The sequence below is a fragment of the Lissotriton helveticus genome, chromosome 12 (genome assembly GCF_964261635.1).
Source record: "Lissotriton helveticus chromosome 12, aLisHel1.1, whole genome shotgun sequence".
NCBI lineage: Eukaryota > Metazoa > Chordata > Amphibia > Caudata > Salamandridae > Lissotriton > Lissotriton helveticus.
In genome coordinates this window covers 872,506,027-872,528,231 of record NC_136073.1, presented here as the reverse complement: position 1 = coordinate 872,528,231, position 22,205 = coordinate 872,506,027, and the positions used below count along the sequence as shown (strand labels likewise).

The 22,205-nt window shown below is 47.6% G+C and overlaps 1 protein-coding gene and 1 long non-coding RNA gene across 2 annotated transcripts in view; one reads left to right on the top strand and one right to left on the bottom strand.

The window, feature by feature from the left end:
- Positions 1-20,876, bottom strand: part of LOC144798461 (uncharacterized) — a 122,933-nt gene extending 102,057 nt beyond the window's left edge. Inside the window, exons 1-2 of the long non-coding RNA XR_013603542.1 lie at positions 20,822-20,876; positions 15,686-15,745 (exon numbers count right to left, since the gene is read on the bottom strand). This is a non-coding gene — a long non-coding RNA (uncharacterized LOC144798461). The remainder of the gene's footprint in view (positions 1-15,685; positions 15,746-20,821) is intronic.
- Positions 1,016-20,528, top strand: F2RL3 (F2R like thrombin or trypsin receptor 3). The gene is made up of 2 exons (XM_078669355.1): positions 1,016-1,170; positions 13,177-20,528. Exons 1-2 carry the CDS (start codon positions 1,047-1,049, stop codon positions 14,265-14,267), a joined length of 1,215 nt encoding a protein of 404 aa, XP_078525481.1. The 5' UTR covers positions 1,016-1,046; the 3' UTR covers positions 14,268-20,528.
- Positions 20,877-22,205: the final 1,329 nt, after the last annotated feature.

The window sequence follows — 22,205 nt, the reverse complement described above, 5'->3', positions numbered from 1 at the left end:
GGGGGAATTATAAAAATTAACGAATAGTATAGGCTGCGAGTTTGGTGTAGTTAGTTCAACCGCTAAGATATTCATTGAATTAGTTTTGATCTGTCTTGGCTTTCCTTGAATATCTAAGGAAATATATATAGCCAAGCCCCCCTTCGCCCTTCCTGATTTACTAGGTACTGCCGGTACAAAGAAATGGGAAAAGCCGTCCAGAACAAGTCTGTCTGACGTTTCCCAAGTTTCTTGGAAAGCAAGAATGTCATTGGATCTAACCATCTCCAACCAGTTCTCATCGTTGAATTTAGCTCTGATGCCAGCGACATTCCAGCTCATAATTCTGCAGACCCTAATGCCTGTAAGTTTTGGATCTAAAGGACCCTCACCGTTAGTATCTTTTCTGGGAGAGAGTTAATCGTTTTGATCCATGAAGGATAATGGGGCATAGCGATTAAACAATTGAAGAGGTTCTACAAAAGGATTGTGTTGTGGTAAGAGGGAATGATGGGCTACTGCATTATGCCTTATGTCCTGCCCCCATCTGAGATTTGAGTCCCAAATTCTATCCCACCCTGGTGCAGGAGTCCTTGGATGGGTGACAGTGATTACTCGTTGCATAGACCGTGGAAGCAGGATGAAAGGCTGAGCCAGGCCTACAGTGATTGATACCTTTAAGCTGCAAGTTGAATGCAGATTTCAGTGACCAGGCGCATTACCTGCTAATTGGTTGGAAGTCACCTGGTTAGTTGGGTGACAGTGATTACTGTGTCACATCCATTCCGGGGGACTTGATTGCATCCCCCTACATTCACAGCTCGGTGCCTTTGAAAGTCTGGTATAGATGGTGAGAAGTCAGTCACTTCTCAGCAAACTTTCCCATTTCTTTCATGCCAGCTCTGCTCCCTCTGTGCTGTTTACCAGGATGTCCCTCTGTGGTCCCCCGCCCCCACCCTAAAAAGACACACGACCGCTGACGTCAGACAGGAAAAGCTCCCTCTGCTGCTGTCTGCCTGTCTGCGAGAGTTAAGAGCCAGGAGGAGAGGAAAGCGATAATCAGAGCCATGCAGCGCCCTGGCCGGGGCCAGGCTGCGGGGATGGAGGGGCCCTGGGCGGCGCGGGCCTGCCGTGCGGCCCTCCTGCTGCTCTGCCTCGTGGGGCCCTGCCAGGGGGACCAGTACTATGACGGTATGTACTCTGCGTGACTGGGCTGTGGAGGGGTGCGTGGGGCGGACGCCTAGCGCAGCAGAAGATGCTTCGGAACTTTCTTCCAGATGGGATAGCCCGCCGGGTTCATGCATCATTTGCGCGCGCTTGTTGCCTGTAGGGCTGTCCGTCCTCTCATCCGTCTGAAGCGGGTAACGTGACTTATGGCATTGCACCACTTATTGTAAATGTATTTTTTTCGGCGCCTCTGGAAAGCAGGAAAAACCCTTTCACCCACAAACGTGGAGTTTCTTACAAGCTTGGGGAGGGAGGGTGTGGGCAGGCAGGAAGCAGATGCGGGATTTCACAAATAGATGTACATACATGGGCCTGCCTGCCCGCCCGCCCGCTGAGAGGCTTGGATGGCTTTCAGATGTCCCCTCTACCGCCGGCCTGCTTTACAACAGAGGCGCTCGGGGCTTTATGGGACGGTCATTGCAGACTAGCGGCGGGGGGCTTCTTAAATGGCACAGGAGGGGCACTGCCAGTCTTCTATCTCCTGCAGCCCTTTCTATTGGCCAGTCTGGAATACGACTGACTCTCTCCTTTCCCTTCCAGCCTCCAGGCTGCACGGAGCGATCCCAGTCACTCGAGAACACCCCACGTTTCAGTGCAGCTGTCTGACTCTAAGGGCCCCCTAGGCTCGGCCTCGCCTCGCCCCCCACCGTGGGACAGTCTGGTATGTGACTACATCTGTCCCAGCTGCTGGCACCAGCCTAGCTCTCGACATCCCTAGAGGGCAGGGTGACTTGTCAGGGTCTCTGTGGCTCTGTTCTTCCAAGCAAGCGGCCTCCCAGAGGGACTAGCTCACTCCCTGACAGCCCTGACTCTGTCCTAGCCACGAACATCACACATGCATCAGATTACCTCCCCCCCCCCAGCATCCCTGTAAGAAAGGCAGGCTTGTCACTCACCCTGTCCTAGCTACGGCCTCCCAGAGACATTCCTGTCGATGGCCCTACAGGACAGACTGGCTTGACACGAACTCTGTCCCAGCTACTGGCTTCTCACCAATACAAGCCTTCCATCTGACAGTCCTATAGGGCAGACCGGCTTCACACTGACTCTGTCCTAGCTACCGGCCTCCGAGAGCCTCCAGCCCGCCTCCTGAAAGCCCTATAGGACAGACAGGCTTGGCACTGACTCTGTCCTAACTACCGGCCTGTGAGCCCACCCCCTGACAGCCCTATAGGACACACCGGCTTGGCACTGACTCTGTCCTAACTACCGGCCTCTGAGCCCACCCTCTGACAGCCCTATAGGACACACCGGCTTGGCACTGACTCTGTCCTAACTACCGGCCTCTGAGCCCTCCCACTGACAGCCCTATAGGACACACCGGCTTGGCACTGACTCTGTCCTAACTACCGGCCTCTGAGCCCTCCCACTGACAGCCCTATAGGACAGACCGGCTTGGCACTGACTCTGTCCTAACTACCGGCCTCTGAGCCCACCCTCTGACAGCCCTATAGGACACACCGGCTTGGCACTGACTCTGTCTTAACTACCGACCTCTGAGCCCACCCCCTGACAGCCCTATAGGACAGACCGGCTTGGCACTGACTCTGTCCTAACTACCGGCCTCTGAGCCCACCCCCTGACAGCCCTATAGGACAGACCGGCTTGGCACTGACTCTGTCCTAACTACCGGCCTCTGAGCCCTCCCACTGACAGCCCTATAGGACACACCGGCTTGGCACTGACTCTGTCCTAACTACCGGCCTGTGAGCCCACCCCCTGACAGCCCTATAGGACAGACCGGCTTGGCACTGACTCTGTCCTAACTACCAGCCTCCAAGAGCCACCAGCCCACATCCTGACAGCCCTATAGGACAGACCGGCTTGGCACTGACTCTGTCCTAACTACCGGCCTCTGAGCCCACCCTCTGACAGCCCTATAGGACACACCGGCTTGGCACTGACTCTGTCCTAACTACCGGCCTGTGAGCCCACCCCCTGACAGCCCTATAGGACACACCGGCTTGGCACTGACTCTGTCCTAACTACCGGCCTGTGAGCCCACCCCCTGACAGCCCTATAGGACAGACCGGCTTGGCACTGACTCTGTCCTAACTACCGGCCTCCAAGAGCCACCAGCCCACATCCTGACAGCCCTATAGGACCGACCGGCTTGGCACTGACTCTGTCCTAACTACCGGCCTCTGAGCCCACCCTCTGACAGCCCTATAGGACACACCGGCTTGGCACTGACTCTGTCCTAACTACCGGCCTGTGAGCCCACCCCCTGACAGCCCTATAGGACACACCGGCTTGGCACTGACTCTGTTCTAACTACCGGCCTCTGAGCCCACCCTCTGACAGCCCTATAGGACAGACCGACTTGGCACTGACTCTGTCTTAACTACCGACCTCTGAGCCCACCCCCTGACAGCCCTATAGGACAGACCGGCTTGGCACTGACTCTGTCCTAACTACCGGCCTCTGAGCCCTCCCACTGACAGCCCTATAGGACAGACCGACTTGGCACTGACTCTGTCCTAACTACCGGCCTCTGAGCCCACCCTCTGACAGCCCTATAGGACACACCGGCTTGGCACTGACTCTGTCCTAACTACCGGCCTCTGAGCCCTCCCACTGACAGCCCTATAGGACACACCGGCTTGGCACTGACTCTGTCCTAACTACCGGCCTCTGAGCCCTCCCACTGACAGCCCTATAGGACACACCGGCTTGGCACTGACTCTGTCCTAACTACCGGCCTCTGAGCCCACCCCCTGACAGCCCTATAGGACACACCGGCTTGGCACTGACTCTGTCCTAACTACCGGCCTCTGAGCCCACCCTCTGACAGCCCTATAGAACACACCGGCTTGGCACTGACTCTGTCCTAACTACCGGCCTCTGAGCCCACCCACTGACAGCCCTATAGGACACACCGGCTTGGCACTGACTCTGTCTTAACTACCGACCTCTGAGCCCACCCCCTGACAGCCCTATAGGACAGACCGGCTTGGCACTGACTCTGTCCTAACTACCGGCCTCTGAGCCCACCCCCTGACAGCCCTATAGGACAGACCGGCTTGGCACTGACTCTGTCCTAACTACCGGCCTCTGAGCCCTCCCACTGACAGCCCTATAGGACACACCGGCTTGGCACTGACTCTGTCCTAACTACCGGCCTGTGAGCCCACCCCCTGACAGCCCTATAGGACAGACCGGCTTGGCACTGACTCTGTCCTAACTACCGGCCTCCAAGAGCCACCAGCCCACATCCTGACAGCCCTATAGGACAGACCGGCTTGGCACTGACTCTGTCCTAACTACCGGCCTCTGAGCCCACCCTCTGACAGCCCTATAGGACACACCGGCTTGGCACTGACTCTGTCCTAACTACCGGCCTGTGAGCCCACCCCCTGACAGCCCTATAGGACACACCGGCTTGGCACTGACTCTGTCCTAACTACCGGCCTGTGAGCCCACCCCCTGACAGCCCTATAGGACAGACCGGCTTGGCACTGACTCTGTCCTAACTACCGGCCTCCAAGAGCCACCAGCCCACATCCTGACAGCCCTATAGGACCGACCGGCTTGGCACTGACTCTGTCCTAACTACCGGCCTCTGAGCCCACCCTCTGACAGCCCTATAGGACACACCGGCTTGGCACTGACTCTGTCCTAACTACCGGCCTGTGAGCCCACCCCCTGACAGCCCTATAGGACACACCGGCTTGGCACTGACTCTGTCCTAACTACCGGCCTCTGAGCCCACCCTCTGACAGCCCTATAGGACAGACCGACTTGGCACTGACTCTGTCTTAACTACCGACCTCTGAGCCCACCCCCTGACAGCCCTATAGGACAGACCGGCTTGGCACTGACTCTGTCCTAACTACCGGCCTCTGAGCCCTCCCACTGACAGCCCTATAGGACAGACCGACTTGGCACTGACTCTGTCCTAACTACCGGCCTCTGAGCCCACCCTCTGACAGCCCTATAGGACACACCGGCTTGGCACTGACTCTGTCCTAACTACCGGCCTCTGAGCCCTCCCACTGACAGCCCTATAGGACACACCGGCTTGGCACTGACTCTGTCCTAACTACCGGCCTCTGAGCCCTCCCACTGACAGCCCTATAGGACACACCGGCTTGGCACTGACTCTGTCCTAACTACCGGCCTCTGAGCCCACCCCCTGACAGCCCTATAGGACACACCGGCTTGGCACTGACTCTGTCCTAACTACCGGCCTCTGAGCCCACCCTCTGACAGCCCTATAGAACACACCGGCTTGGCACTGACTCTGTCCTAACTACCGGCCTCTGAGCCCACCCACTGACAGCCCTATAGGACACACCGGCTTGGCACTGACTCTGTCCTAACTACCGGCCTCTGAGCCCTCTCACTGACAGCCCTATAGGACAGACCGGCTTGGCACTGACTCTGTCCTAACTACCGGCCTCCGAGAGCCTCCAGCCCGCCTCCTGAAAGCCCTATAGAACAGACAGGCTTGGCACTGACTCTGTCCTAACTACCGGCCTGTGAGCCCACCCCCTGACAGCCCTATAGGACACACCGGCTTGGCACTGACTCTGTCCTAACTACCGGCCTGTGAGCCCACCCCCTGACAGCCCTATAGGACACACCGGCTTGGCACTGACTCTGTCTTAACTACCGACCTCTGAGCCCACCCCCTGACAGCCCTATAGGACACACCGGCTTGGCACTGACTCTGTCCTAACTACCGGCCTCTGAGCCCACCCTCTGACAGCCCTATAGGACACACCGGCTTGGCACTGACTCTGTCTTAACTACCGACCTCTGAGCCCACCCCCTGACAGCCCTATAGGACAGACCGGCTTGGCACTGACTCTGTCCTAACTACCGGCCTGTGAGCCCACCCCCTGACAGCCCTATAGGACAGACCGGCTTGGCACTGACTCTGTCCTAACTACCGGCCTCTGAGCCCTCCCACTGACAGCCCTATAGGACACACCGGCTTGGCACTGACTCTGTCCTAACTACCGGCCTGTGAGCCCACCCCCTGACAGCCCTATAGGACAGACCGGCTTGGCACTGACTCTGTCCTAACTACCGGCCTCCAAGAGCCACCAGCCCACATCCTGACAGCCCTATAGGACAGACCGGCTTGGCACTGACTCTGTCCTAACTACCGGCCTCTGAGCCCACCCTCTGACAGCCCTATAGGACACACCGGCTTGGCACTGACTCTGTCCTAACTACCGGCCTGTGAGCCCACCCCCTGACAGCCCTATAGGACACACCGGCTTGGCACTGACTCTGTCCTAACTACCGACCTCTGAGCCCACCCTCTGACAGCCCTATAGGACAGACCGACTTGGCACTGACTCTGTCTTAACTACCGACCTCTGAGCCCACCCCCTGACAGCCCTATAGGACAGACCGGCCTGGCACTGACTCTGTCCTAACTACCGGCCTCTGAGCCCTCCCACTGACAGCCCTATAGGACAGACCGACTTGGCACTGACTCTGTCCTAACTACCGGCCTCTGAGCCCACCCTCTGACAGCCCTATAGGACACACCGGCTTGGCACTGACTCTGTCCTAACTACCGGCCTCTGAGCCCTCCCACTGACAGCCCTATAGGACACACCGGCTTGGCACTGACTCTGTCCTAACTACCGGCCTCTGAGCCCTCCCACTGACAGCCCTATAGGACACACCGGCTTGGCACTGACTCTGTCCTAACTACCGGCCTCTGAGCCCACCCCCTGACAGCCCTATAGGACACACCGGCTTGGCACTGACTCTGTCCTAACTACCGGCCTCTGAGCCCACCCTCTAACAGCCCTATAGAACACACCGGCTTGGCACTGACTCTGTCCTAACTACCGGCCTCTGAGCCCACCCACTGACAGCCCTATAGGACACACCGGCTTGGCACTGACTCTGTCCTAACTACCGGCCTCTGAGCCCTCCCACTGACAGCCCTATAGGACAGACCGGCTTGGCACTGACTCTGTCCTAACTACCGGCCTCTGAGCCCACCCTCTGACACCCCTATAGGACACACCGGCTTGGCACTGACTCTGTCCTAACTACCGGCCTGTGAGCCCACCCCCTGACAGCCCTATAGGACAGACCGGCTTGGCACTGACTCTGTCCTAACTACCGGCCTCTGAGCCCACCCCCTGACAGCCCTATAGGACAGACCGGCTTGGCACTGACTCTGTCCTTACTACCGGCCTGTGAGCCCACCCCCTGACAGCCCTATAGGACAGACCGGCTTGGCACTGACTCTGTCCTAACTACCGGCCTGTGAGCCCACCCCCTGACAGCCCTATAGGACAGACCGGCTTGGCACTGACTCTGTCCTAACTACCGGCCTGTGAGCCCACCCCCTGACAGCCCTATAGGACAGACCGGCTTGGCACTGACTCTGTCCTAACTACCGGCCTCTGAGCCCACCCTCTGACAGCCCTATAGGACACACCGGCTTGGCACTGACTCTGTCCTAACTACCGGCCTCTGAGCCCACCCCCTGACAGCCCTATAGGACAGACCGGCTTGGCACTGACTCTGTCCTAACTACCGGCCTCTGAGCCCACCCTCTGACAGCCCTATAGGACACACCGGCTTGGCACTGACTCTGTCCTAACTACCGGCCTCTGAACCCACCCTCTGACAGCCCTATAGGACACACCGGCTTGGCACTGACTCTGTCTTAACTACCGACCTCTGAGCCCACCCCCTGACAGCCCTATAGGACAGACCGGCTTGGCACTGACTCTGTCCTAACTACCGGCCTCTGAGCCCACCCTCTGACAGCCCTATAGGACACACCGGCTTGGCAGACTCTGTCCAAACTACGCCTCTGAGCCCACCCTCTGACAGCCCTATAGGACAGACCGGCTTGGCACTGACTCTGTCCTAACTACCGGCCTGTGAGCCCACCCCCTGACAGCCCTATAGGACACACCGGCTTGGCATGAATGTATGAAGTTACAACGCATACATTTACAATGCATGCCTTTACAACGCAGTTTTTACATCGCAACATCCTTTACAACACATTATTTTACATTGCATGCCATTACATCGCATTTTCAGAAACTACCTTTACAACGCATTCCATTACATCGCATTATACCTTTACAACGCATACCATTACAATGCATACCATTACATCGCATTTAAGGTAGGTGTTGGATAGTATAGGGGTAATAATTACTATTCTAACTCCAGTGAGTGCAACAGTAGGGTAAGTGTTGGCTAGTGTAAGGGTACTATGCGTTGTAATGGTATGCATTGCAATGACTTGCGATGTAATGCCTGCGTTGTAGTGACATGAGTTGTAATGACATGCGTTGTAGTGACATGCAATGTAATGGCTGCGTTGTAATGACATGCGATGTAAAGGATGTTGCGATGTATTGACTGCTATGTAAAGGTAGTGCGATGTAATGAGTGCGTTGTAAAGGTTGTTTCCCCTTGGCACTGACTCTGTCCTAGCTACGGGCCTCCGAGAGCCACCAGCCCACCTCCTGGCAGCCTATAAGACAGACTGGCTTGTCAGTGACTAGGTTCTAGCAGCACTTCCAGCGCCCCGGAGGTACAAGCCTATCTCCCACGGCATCCATAAAGACTGGCAGTTTACTGACCCCACCCTGTCCTCCGACCACACTCAGGCAACTCTCGCAAGAACTACATAAATCGGCTCATAGACCTGAAAGTAAGAAAGTGCTAGGGAATATTCTGAAAGACAAGGGGCCAAATTTAGCAATATTTTGCACCGAGCTTGCATCACAAAAGTGACGCAAACCAGAGCAAAGTGTTGATTTTGGGATTTCATTTCGCCAAGATGACGCATAAAACCTCTTTACACTACCTTGTTAAGAGGGTCTGTACCAAGTATGGCACGTGGGCATTCTCATGCAAGCACCCTTGGGCTTGAGGCAAGCTCTATTTACACTAGAAAGGCACCAACTTATCGCCTTCTCGAGGCACGCATTACGTTAGAGAACCTCTTTCTTTCCGCCAAACTTTTTTAACTAGGATGTTGTCTTGGGAGCTACAGATACAGGAATTGCGAAAGGAACTGTAGTGTGACCACTCCATATGACCACAATCTTCCTTGCTGTATCATACTGCTGCATCCTTACCTCGCTACCAAGCTCTCGGAAGTAAATGATAACAACCAATAGGTCTCGCCTTTGGGACCTTTTAAGTGTTTAGCCATGCAACAGCTGGTGTTGTTGCACCAAGGATATTGTGCTGCTTAACTAAATACTTATAAGGTCCAAAAAAAGAGACCGATTGGCTATGCCAATGCTTGTTTTTATTGCCAGTGTTTACATGCGCAGATGGATACGGCCCGGCTACACCACACCATGCCCGGACCTTCTTTTTTTAAAGAGACTCAACGTTTGATGGTATTGGCTGAAGCGTGGGTTTACGTTGCAAGTAAAGGCGTGGGAACAAGGACGACATCTGCCATGGGGGATTCATTGTTAAACGCTTCTGCTGATACAAAGGGGGGCAGAGGGAACCTCCAGTGTTCTGTTACACCCCAAAGGGGCACTTTTATGCAAGAAATAACACACGATTCACAGCAGATTAACAATGCACCTTCTCTACAGTGTTTTATTAGTTGAACATTTTGCAATTGGCAGGTCAAAGGGTTTGCACATATTTGAAAAAAAAACATTGTTCTAGTCAAGCTATACTTTGAAAGGTATCAAAAACAAAGTGAATGTATTTTCTGTGGTCTTAAACTGTGCAAAGAAGAGCTTCAAAGCTATACGCTCGGATTGGCATTAGCTGTGGACCGAAGTCATGATGACACACATAGTACCTCTAGCAGAGATGCTAGACCCACATACAAATGGCATTCTTTAGTTGTGTTGTAGAGTTCGGGGCCCTGCAACAAATGGGGAGGAAGCGCTTAAATGGTCAGATGCACAGGGTTTCTTTGTGTTTGTTGCATAATGGAAGAAGGTGAATATACGAACACAGAGAATTCGCTTTCAAGACAGTTGTAACCAGAACAGGACCTTTGCTGGAAACAAATCCAAGCAAATGGACCTGGGCTGGGGTTTCAGGCTTTGAGGGCAGACAGCCAGCTGAAGTGTGCTTCGTCTTGAAAGGGGCGGGGATATTCTTTTAGGAGACTACCTCGCTTGCGTGAGGTGAGTGGTGGGAATGGCCATTTAATCCCAGCAGTGGCAGAGCGCTTTATCACTCAATCCCATTTGTGTATTAAACAGATGGCGTTCATTAAACTTCCTATCTTGTCTCTACCCGCACGAAAGACAGTTCACATTTGGGTTCTATGTAGGGAAAATGTCAGTGCAGTAAGTACTTTAACATTTTAACGCCTTTAACATTTCTTTTTTGGCAGATGAAGAAATATCCCCTCGCACAGCAGCATGTCTGATGACAAAGTGCTGCTAAAATATTCTGTAATGAATCCTTCGCCACGCCCGGCAACATTTAACACACCTTGTAGGAAGATTATGCGGTAGAAATTGGGGTATCAGGTGACTCCATGTTATCAGGGGCTGATGAACTTTAAATCCCATCAATCTCAGGCATTTTGAGAGTTGTAGCATAGACAGCAATCTAAAAAAAAAAAAAAAAGCTGACGAGAACGGCGGGGGGAGAAAGGGGGATAGTGACGGGGTAGTGTAAGCAGAGGTGACGAGAAGGCAGGGGAAGAAGGGAGGGGGTAGTGCAAGCAGAGGAGCCTGAATAAAGGTGATGAGGAGGGAGGGGGAGAAGGGAGGGGGGAGTGCGAGCAGAGGAACCATTAGAACAAGGCTTAATGAGATAAGAAAGGCAGATGGCGGCTGCGCACATTCACGCAAGCTTTAGGCCAGGAAAAGCTTGTGGGTAGCACTTTGAAAAACCCCTTACTAAAAGTCGAGCGGCTCGACCTAAACTCTTTAATAAATATATAAATAACTCTGCTGCTACTATCACCTTATGTAGTCATGAAAGTTTTTGCCCATGAAATATTCCCATTGTGAAAAAAATAGCTTTTTATTTTGTAAAATTACTTCCCTCTAGTTCTGAAATCTCTAGGTTAGCTAAAGCATGGCTAATTATCCTTTAGCTACTGGGATTGCTAGCAGTAGAATGACCCTGCCCCTCTCCAGCAAGTTTCTACCCTTCACCTCCCAAAGGATTAAAGTGATTTAATAACACAGCAAGACACTCGCAGGTAAGATCCCTTGCCCTACATTAATAACCTTGAGGTCTGAGCTTCTACTGTCTTTTTGTCAGGACGTCTGCTGAGACTGGGACTTGAATAACTGAACAGGGGAAGATGGTCTGTGTGGGGACAAGGGAAATCGAGTTGAGGGGCTATCATGCATAGGGAAGTAACTGAAACCTGGAAGATCAACAGCAGGATAGAAGACTGCAACCGGTATTCTGGCCGGGAACAGGGTATTGTCAAAGACACTTGGGAGACACCCATCAGCGCTTATGGAGCACCAAGTTAATCCCTGTACATAAGACACCAAGCCTCATAACTCACTTACACCCTAAGGTAAAAGTAACTTCGTTTTGAACAGAAACACAAGAGGACAAAGGGAATGGAACACTGTGAACAGAATTCAGAAACATGGTTCAGGAAAGGAAAGGCTGGATTTCCAGAAAAAGAAAATGAGGCTAAATGAATAATACAGATTCAAGGTTCAGGACCATATTTTAAGAAACATGAACTGGGCCAAGCAATCCAAAATACAGAAAGAGCAGACAGACCAACCTAACTAACTATACACGGTCTAACACTTCCCTAACAAATTAATATTTGCAATAAAGCATTGCCCACAACACTTTACCCGGTAAGCCTATGTTTCGTAACTAGCCTGTCAATGCTTCTCATTAGAATTCTCCAACATCTCTTGTACACATTCCTAACTCTGCTCGGAGATCCTAATTCTTGAGCAGGAGATCTTACTGTACCTTTCACATGAGTAACATGGAAGGGCTAGGTCTCACACTCTGAGTCACACAGAAAGCACACATATCCATTCAGTATCAATACCGCATTATTATTTAGTGGCTTTTCACACTTATTCAGCCACCCATGGATGACCTTTCGAATAATGGGCAATTGTTTTCCTGTGGTGAAACCAACGCCCCCACATAGATCCACTGGTGAGTTATTCTCAAGACACTTACCACCTCTTCACATTAACTTTATGCCTGCTGCATAATGGATTCCTACAGGTGGAGTTGGCGTCTAGAACTAGCAGTCTAGTGCACACAACCATACCCAGAACATTTCTGCTGCCACATCAGGAATCAGCTGACAGCAAGACCGCACAACAGTCCCCCACCAGAGTTGGCACCATGCTACTGGACAACTAGTCACTAAAATTGAGTGTCTCAGACTGAAAAATACCTCACTTCAGAATGGGTAGAACCATGACTTATTGTTGTGAGTTGAAGTGACACTGTTCAGACAAGTCAAGATAACACATATATTCATACATTAAAGCCCACACAGTACATCCCCCACGTCAGGTCGCTTTTCCAACAGTCCTTTAACCTTTTGCTTTCATCATTCCTCTCAAATCAACTTTGATTCCAAAGTATAAATTTACATTGTTACGGAGATTTTATCACTCAACAATTCTTAAAAACCATAAACAATAGATGGGGTGGAGGCTTTGTTTAGAAGGAACGCAGGATGGCACTGAAATTCAATGTCAATACTTTCTGCGTAAATAACTGTACTTCTAAAATACCATAGTCTAGACACATAGAAGTCTTAAAGTGCACATTTGGTATAGATTCGATTTGAGCCGGCTATGTTTGCCCTGCAAAAACGAGTCACCCATAAATCACCAAACTGAAGATACCAAGTCCGTCAAGGGGGTTCAAGTTGCTAATGAAAACCAGCAAGCGAGTCAGGATTGTCATAGAAATGTATGACATGTGTACTACTCAGATGCACCAGTTGTCTTCTTACTGCTGTGATCGTCCATTTCATAAGAATGCAAAATTCAAATCTTGCACATTTCTGTCTCCTTACAGATTATTCAGGCGAAAGCTTTGAAAATGACTCAGGTACATCTGAAGTCACCATTTGCATCCCACGATCGATACCTGGACAGGAAGTCATGCGTGGAAATAAGACTTTCCTCTCCATCGGCAAGTCCACCAGATTGCACCTCAACAGCTCAGTCATTGTCACTGTGGTCCCTACTCTCTACACCTTGGTGTTCATGGTTGGCTTGCCTTCCAATGGGCTAGCGTTCTGGATTCTAGCAACAAAGGTGAAGAAGATGCCATCCACCATCTTCCTGATGAACCTGGCAGCAGCTGACCTGCTCCTGATTGCGGTGTTGCCCTTCAAAATCTCATACTACTTTCTGGGTAACCATTGGTTATTTGGTGAAGCCATGTGCCGCATAGTTACCATGTACTTTTATGGAAATATGTATTGCTCAGTCCTACTGCTGATGAGCATCAGCATTGACAGGTACATTGCTGTTGTCCATCCGTTCTTTTCCAGGTCGTTCCGCAGCAGGACCTTTGCGATTTGTATGTGCGTGGCTATTTGGTTCATTTCCTTGGCTTTTACGTTGCCACTGACTGTTTTCCAACAGTCTTACGACCTGGACCAGTCTGACCTCACTCTGTGTCATGATGTTCTGCCTAGAAACGACCTCTCTGGGTACTTCTTCTACCACTTCATTTGCTTGGTCACACTGGGATTTCTGGTGCCATTGCTAATCATACTTTTCTGCTACACATCTGTTGTCAAGGTGCTGATCAGCAATGGAGAAAAGTACTCCTATGCCATCAAACTCACTGTTTTGAGCCTAGTAATCACTGTGATTTTATTCACACCTAGTAACGTGGTGCTCCTGATTCACTACTCCGAACGTTGCCTGAGTCGTTTTGGGGATTTGTACTTCATCTATATGGTCTGCCTGGCTTTAAGCACCTTTAACAACTGTATTGATCCGTTCGTTTACTATTACGTGTCAGAGGAATTCCGTCAGAAGGTAAGGCGGAAGATCCTGAGAAGCAGCAAGAAGACAATCACAACCACTCAGATGTCAAAGGGAAACCTTCCTGTCTGCAGGTCAACCACCACCACAACCCACTCTCTGGTTTGAGACCTAAATCAGATAACGATCTGAAAGAGTTATTTTTGTTCATTGATGCGTCTTTCCATCATCTTTTGAAGCTACTGAAATCATGCTATCATTAGTGTACTCACCTCTTTGAATGCAAAACTCTCCCCACTCATAGGGTCATTGAAGGGGCCACAAAATACTTACAATACAAATACTAATACAATGTTGGGAAAGTTGTCAAAGGCATTATCAGAACAGGTCATACTGGCAAAATAATGGAGTACACACTAATGAATAAAGTTGAGAGGAAAAAGAAGTTGAAAGAGATACCAGTGTTTATTATCTTAGTGGGTTAACTGACAGAGCAAGGTTGGCCTTTGAACAGAATAAATACAATGCAACCCTGGTAGAGAAACGAGGGCATCTGGTTAAATGAAGCAGTAGATGTGAACATAAAAAGTATGGACTCTGTGAACTTTGGGTTAATACAGTGAATGGGTTAAGAGTGGCAACTGAAACAAACCATGCTATCAGTATTAAAGAAGGCGGTATTATAGACATTATGGCTGCAAGGCAAAAGGGAAACATCACAGTTTTGTATTATTCTGTGTTTACAAAAATGTTAAAGACCCAGGGGCATATTTACAAGGAAATGAGGGGGCACGGAGCTGCAGCAAATATTGCAGTGCCACGCTCCGCCATTTCCAAAACACAGGGATGTGCTTGCGTTTTCCTTAGCTGTGGTGCTACAAATAGCTGCCTAACACCAACACAGACACCCATGCGCCATAATGCAAGGGTGCCTGCATTGCAGGAAAAGCTTGTTTACGTGCAGGAAGGTACACAATGGTGATTTGCTACTTCTATGTGTGCTGCACTCTGCAGCACACATAGAAGTAGCAAATCACCATTTTTTAATGATTGTTTATGTGGAAGAGTACCATGTTTACAAAGCGGCGTTATGCCAAAGAAAGTGGCATTATTTACCTTTGTACATATGTTGCAGGGTATTGTGCCACTGGAACATCAAAATAAGTAATGTTCCAGTTGCGCAATCCCCTTGAAAGTATGCCCCTCAGTATCAGCACAGATGAAAAGGGTATAGTAATATGCTTATGTATTGAACAAAACAATAATACTTGCTCACAAACTCATGCATATACACACTGTATCAACCCGTAACCCCCCTGCTTCAAACGGTCAATATTGTGATTTGTCTATGATCATAAGAACACACATGCGGACAAAAATGTCACATTCATTGACTAATACATTTATCTAATGGGGTCGTATTTTTTTTTTTTAAATAGATCTCAACCTACCGAATAGCAGCATAGGGAAAAACCTTTCTCAGCAGACATAGATCCTGCACAAAAAAACGAACTTTCAGCCTCACGAACCCACTGCCAAATACCAAAAGCAACCTCTCCTTTCCACAGGTGAGGCTCCCTGCTCACCTTGTAATTGTATCTCCTTGGTGCCCTACAACCTGGACTGGGATTCAGAAGGTACTCATCCTGTAATACACAAGCAAAACCAAGGGAACTGTCAAAGGGTGGGTTGCAAAGGGGCTGAAGATGGATAAAGGACATTGAAGCCCGTTCGTAAGTCCCCTATAGAGGTGTGAGCCCACAATCATGATAAGACAAAGTTTGATTTGACAGTCCAGTATAGGTGAGAGTAGCTACGAGGGGGAAGTGAAGTTTACAGATATGGAGAATTACCAAGTGGTATACCAGAGGAGAAAGAAAGAGAGCTGCTGTCCATACATGAGATATATCTCTTAGATAGGTAAAGCCGGGCAGATGGAGGTTTATATTTAACCTTAGGGTTTGTGGAAGCAATTTGTGATCAATTAGTAGCGACATGAGGATCATGAGAGCTAAATTAGGGCATGCTGTGGGCTACTTGAAAATCTGGAGAGCTTTATGAGATCTCTGAGATTTAGGTGGGATATTCAAGCTTTTTTTGGAGCCATGTGAGCATCTGTCGAGAAATCTGAGGCACTGTTTGAGACTGCGATAATGTTTGGAGATTGTGAGGGTCTTATGAGATAAGTCATGCCATTTGTTTGCTTGTATGATGGTTATGTGTAATACTGATGCCACTCAAAAGGCATAGTGACATAACTGGTTGTTTATATAAAGTGGAAGGAAATTCACCACTTGTCTTTGAGAACTGCACCTGGTGTATGCATTAAACATGAGTATGACTATCATGCCTACACACTGGACTGACTGAGTTGTTTCAATGCCCTCCCTCTCACTTACCATTACCATTTTCCTTGTATTGATAAGGTGTATGGGCAGTCTGGTTTCAATAACTACATCTTAGGCCCTTCTCTCAGGACCATGGTCCAAGTAGTCATCTGTAGCAGAAAGTAACCCAGAATTGTATTGAAGCACAGTGTGTCACAGACCTTACAAAGACAATGGATTTTGTACTTGCCTGTGGCCATTTCCAATCAAGGATACACATAGTCACCGCTACCTACCAACACATACCCAACCATCTCCAAATTTAATAGGCAGCTTATAATGGTGACAATCCATGCAGTACCCTATAAAATCTTTTATCATCCACAGATATAAAAACAGAGGCAGATGGCAACATTTAAAATGCAAACTGGCCATTTCGTCCAGGCCTCTAAGAGTTCCTTTTCTATTCATCACAATACAAACTGCTGATGACCCAAGTGGAGACTTTAAATCAGCACATACAAAATGAAGAAAACAAAATAACTAGGGTGGATTTTCTTCCTCAAAAACAATTGTTTTATTTTGTAGTTAAATATGTCAACCACTGCAGCCAAAAAGTTGTAACTTAGTTACTTTTTACAGCACATTCAGAAGCATCATCATCATCAATGAACTTTATTTCGGTCAGTATGACCTCAAAAGTACAATCAAAATACACACAAGTGAATTTTAAAAACGAAGAAAGAAAAAAAATGAAAGAAAAATGGTAAAATACCCTCATAATACATTTACACATTGTTATAAAAATGAGGATTAAATGGATATCAATATGTACATTAATACCATACAATAAAAATACAAAAATTCACAAGCCTATTTCAGTGTTCTATCCCCTGAAATGGAGGACAACTGATCATATCTCAGAGGGCTGTACTAAGCTGTAAACCAGAATTCATCTATGGAAAGTGCATAGTGCAAGTAATAAATTAATAAGTCTATTCTAAAAAAGTTCATAAAAAGATTACCACAATCTTATATTACAAATGTCGGCACAGTCCTCACGCTAAATTTTGTCCCTCAAAACAGAAAAACAAAGCTAGAAATTTAGAGCTACCAATGGGTAGCCATGGGAAGGTGAACTACCCAACTTATTAAAGAATGGAGTAGTTAAGTTTCTATTGTAGGGGCTTCTATCGCCTGTTAGGGTGATTTAAGAAAAAGCCTACAAGTGCACCACATGGAAAATAAAAAGCCTGCGACTGAGAAAACAATAGGGATACTTGTGTCATGCTTGACAATTCTAAACGCCTCCATACAATATCTAGTTCCAAGGTTCCTGCAGATCTGCGCCAGCCAACGATTCCTTACTTTGTAGTAGCCAGGGCAGCTGAAGAACACGTGGAGTGCTGTCTCAACAGGGTAATCACAAGCCGGACAATTTGTAGCTTGGGAACCCTTCCATTTATGAGTGAAACAGTGAAGTGGCAGCACCCCATACCTATACTGAAGGTAAAGTTTTCTCGCGGCAGCTGGTTTATTGACATCTAGGGCCGGCTCAAATAAGAACCTGTCTTTTATCTCTAGGAATGCTGAGGTTAACTTGCCTATTCGTGGGCAGCTATGAAGCTGGGCCATTTTATGCTACTCAAAATAAATCTTCAATTGTTTCCTAGATAATGAGGAGCAGGCAAGCTCAGGGTCAGAAGCAGAATGAATAGGTGCCCTTATTTTTGCTTTACTGATATCAGAGAAACATTTCCAAGTCTATTGCAAAGCTGACCACCAACTAAGAAGTATAGGTGATCATAAACAGCAGCTCAAGTATAGGTCATCTATTTTTTTATATCAGACCATACATGGAGTTGTTCACTACCTAAGAGCATCAAGCAGCGCAACTGCGTTAAGTTAGTGTTCGTAGGATTGATAATGATATGCTATGTTTGGCTGTTAGTAAGATTCAGCTAGATTCTCAACTAACTCCAGAAAGGACTATAAATTCATCTGTGAGAAGAGATACGGTGGGTGGGAAATTAATTATCCAGGGTGGGGTGTGGGTTTTAGCTAGTGGTAAGGGAGTATTTTTATATTTAATCTCCTGACAGGGTGCTGCTTTCTGGTGCTCTCCTCATTGCTCTGTTTTTAGATTTGGAGCTAAGTCTTAAACTTGTTGTAGAAGTTAAATTTTCTGTTATGTTATGAGGAGTAGGTTACATGGTTACATACTCAAGGTTTGGGGCAGAACTTCTAATAGTGCTACGTTGTGAAAGCCTGCACTTGTGCTTCGGTCTGGAGATATTCCAGCTGTTGTTCAGATAGTAGCCTAGCATCAGGGGAAAGAGCTGTTACGTTTTGTCTGATGACTTGGTTTCACACTGTGTTCTTATTTACATTTATGTCTTTTTTCCACAATGCTGTCTTAAGAAGTGAAATTATCAAACAATTTTTTCTATTTGTTTAGAAGAAGAATACTCTTGGGTGCAGTCCTTATAATTTGAAAACATACTACAAAATTTGGGAGCCAGAAACTCTCTTGTTTTTGAGTTTTCATATAAGCATGTCATGACAATTTCATATATATGCACCTTTGGGCATTTCAGTTGTTACAGATCGCGCTGCATGTAGGTGCCTATGTAATGTCGATACATGTTACAAAGCAACATAAGAAACCTGGGAGTACAAAGTCAATATGCGCACTTCCAGTACATCGCCAATTAGCCAGAAACTCTTTACGAATGTTCGATGAAATTACTATGCCTATTTCTAATAAAATTAGTATTGTTTATCAACAAAAACTTTGTTAAACCTCTAACAAATTTATTTTCATTGTATCTATAAATATGTAGTCATACCTTTGCTTTTTGAAGGACTGTTCTGGTATTTAACTTGCTTATTCATTTTACTTTCTAGGCGTTTATTCCAACGTACATAAAAATAATTTAGCTCCCCTACATCCTGTTTGAAATTTTACAATCCTAATAAAAATAAACCGGCACAGGAGTCAGCATCTGAATTCTGTCCACAAAGGGTTGATTTGCTGAGTTTTTTAGCAACACCACTGTCAGTTGTTTGTTTCTTCTTCAGTGCTGTTGAAGGAGGCTGGTGCCATATCAAGCCAAGAAATATTTAATCAGTTTATCAACAGTTACCTCTGCATGGAAAATAGGCTAGTTTTTCTGTCCTCTCTGAAGCACGTGTAGCAGGTCTCCGTTAATTCTGCAGAGGCATGTCTGCAAATACAATGGTAGAATGGGACTTGAGTTCCCTACCATTAAAAATGATATCCTTAACAGGAAATTCCATGCAGGGGTCTCTAACCTATTTTGTAATAAGAGCTACTTCTGTTCAATGAAAATCATCCTGACCTACTAATATTATCAGTGTTGTAATAATTAGACAAGATTATATTAGTGACCACCATAGGCAAGATTGCTAGCAGTGATCACTACAGTGCAGTAGACATGGTTGCCAACAGTAATGCAAAAAAGGTTTTGTAATTTTTGAATGCCTCTATAGGATAGTAGACCAGCCATACCTGCAATGCCCCTGGAACCAAAATAATGATATCAGTAATGTCTTCCCATCTCCACAATTTATCACTCAAATATCAGCTTTAAACGTTTAGAAATGTAGCCTTTTTTCCCCAGACAACAGCAGAAGAGAACACATTTTTCTCAAATGCACTGTCCCAATTTTGGTATACATATATTAATTCAACCAAGTAAAAACATCTAATTTAGCTGAGCGGGCTGGACACAGGAGAGACACTTATAGGTAGCTGCAGAGCTACCAGTAGCTCACAAGCTACCAATTGGTGAAGCCTGCAATATAGAATATCCGTGTTATATAATTTAACTAAGTCTTTTTAGTATTCCATCCATTGACTGTACCAGACATCTCCTGAATACGTATGGTTCTCAGAATGACATGGAGATTCAATCCATGAGAACACTGTGAACTGATCAAATCAAATCATGGAGCTACATAAAACTACTCCATCCATAAATAGACATACAATAGTTGGAAGTATTGTCATATCTGTAGTTATATTTCTGGTTCATTAAGTGTAAAAAAAAAAACTTTCAATAAAGATTTTGAAAAATGACTAACAGCTTTACTTGAAATATTTTTTCGAAAACTTCTCTTTGCCCTGCCGAGTTTTCAAAACACATTCTGTCTAAATGCTTGTTTTGTTTACTCCTACAGTAATTGCTCAATGTTTATGGTATGGGTGCAGAGAAATCGGACTGTTATTTGTTCTCCAAAGTTGTCCCTTTTGAACAAACACCCTAGCACCCATTCAGAACCACGCTATGTAATTTCAAAATAAACCTCTTCTACCCACCCATTCATAGGGCTGGTTTTAAAATGCGGGACCTTTGCTGGGCTGTTAGTTACCTGCGACTAACTGACTACCCAGGGAAACCTGCCTAGTCTTCGTCCCACCTGCACTCAACAGCAACACGCTGACGCACGAGTTCCTTAAAAGTGCGTCACATCCGTAAAGCATTCGAAGCGCGGGAAAACCAGATCCCGCCCAGAAGAAGCGATGGCGTCTGCTATTGGTTCAAGTTCCCTCGGGGGCGGGATGACACCGCCCTGTCAGCAAGAGCATGCGTTTGATGACCAATGGAAAGAGCGGAGGGTACAAACGCGTGGGTGCTGCGCGCGGAAGGAAACTTAGTGCGCGTGACCCTGCGCTGATTGGTTGCGAGCCTGTAACACCGCCATTTTGCCTCGGCGTCCATTGCGTCCATTGCGCAGCTTATTTTTTTCCTCCTGCGCAAGCGGGCCTTCCCCTTTCCTCGCAGTGGCGGCAGATGGCGCACGGCCGTTATGGTGCGATTATTCAGGTATTTATTGCCTCACATGTCCTAACTCATCTTTTCACACCTTCCTTCCAGTTTTCGTCAGCAAGCTTTGATGGGGTTGGAGGGTCCTTTGGCATGTCTGCCAACATTTTTAGAAGAGGGAAGTGAAGTGGTAGGTTTAAAAAGCAAGAAGCGGGAGAATGTATTTCTCCCATTGAATTCTATACAGGCGGAGGTAATTTCAGGCGTGAGACCGACAACATTAAAACATTTTTGCCTCTGAATACCGGGAGTCCCTGCCTGAATCGACTTAATTGGCATTAATGGGTTGGCAAGCAGAATTTAGTTGTATTTCTATTTTTATTAGGAGAAAATAATCCGTTTTCTTACTCAGATGATCATAACAAAATCCCCTGAATTCTCAGGTTGGATCCGTGCTTTAGTTACAGGTTCCAATTCTTTTTTTATTCAATAGTACAGGCCAACCTTCCGCATGTTTTAAGATTTTCTAAATGCACTCCTCCTTTATTTCAGGTAGTATATTTCCCTGTGCCCGCTGCAGTCTCAAACCAGGAGACTAAAGATGGAGGCATATGAGTATCTTAAAGTCAATAGACGAGATTCAGGCAGGAGACGTCTGATATTTTTAAGCCAAAAATGACTTTATTTTTGGTGTCTCCCACTTAACATTGTCTCTGCTGCAATATAAGTCAATTGGGAAAAGACTTTCCCCCAATGTTTTGTTCAAAAACTCCCACTTCCTGTTGGAAAATGTTGATAGGTACAGAGCACGAATGTATGCCAGGCATGTTTCATAGACTTATTGCTTCAACATATGGTACTAGGCCAATAGTGCTTTAGAATTTAGGACAAACCAAATTATCAGAGGCGGATAAAAGGTATTGGAAACCCGTTTAGCACGAAATTCTTGAGGGATTGAACCGATAAACTGCCAGCATCCCCAAGATCGG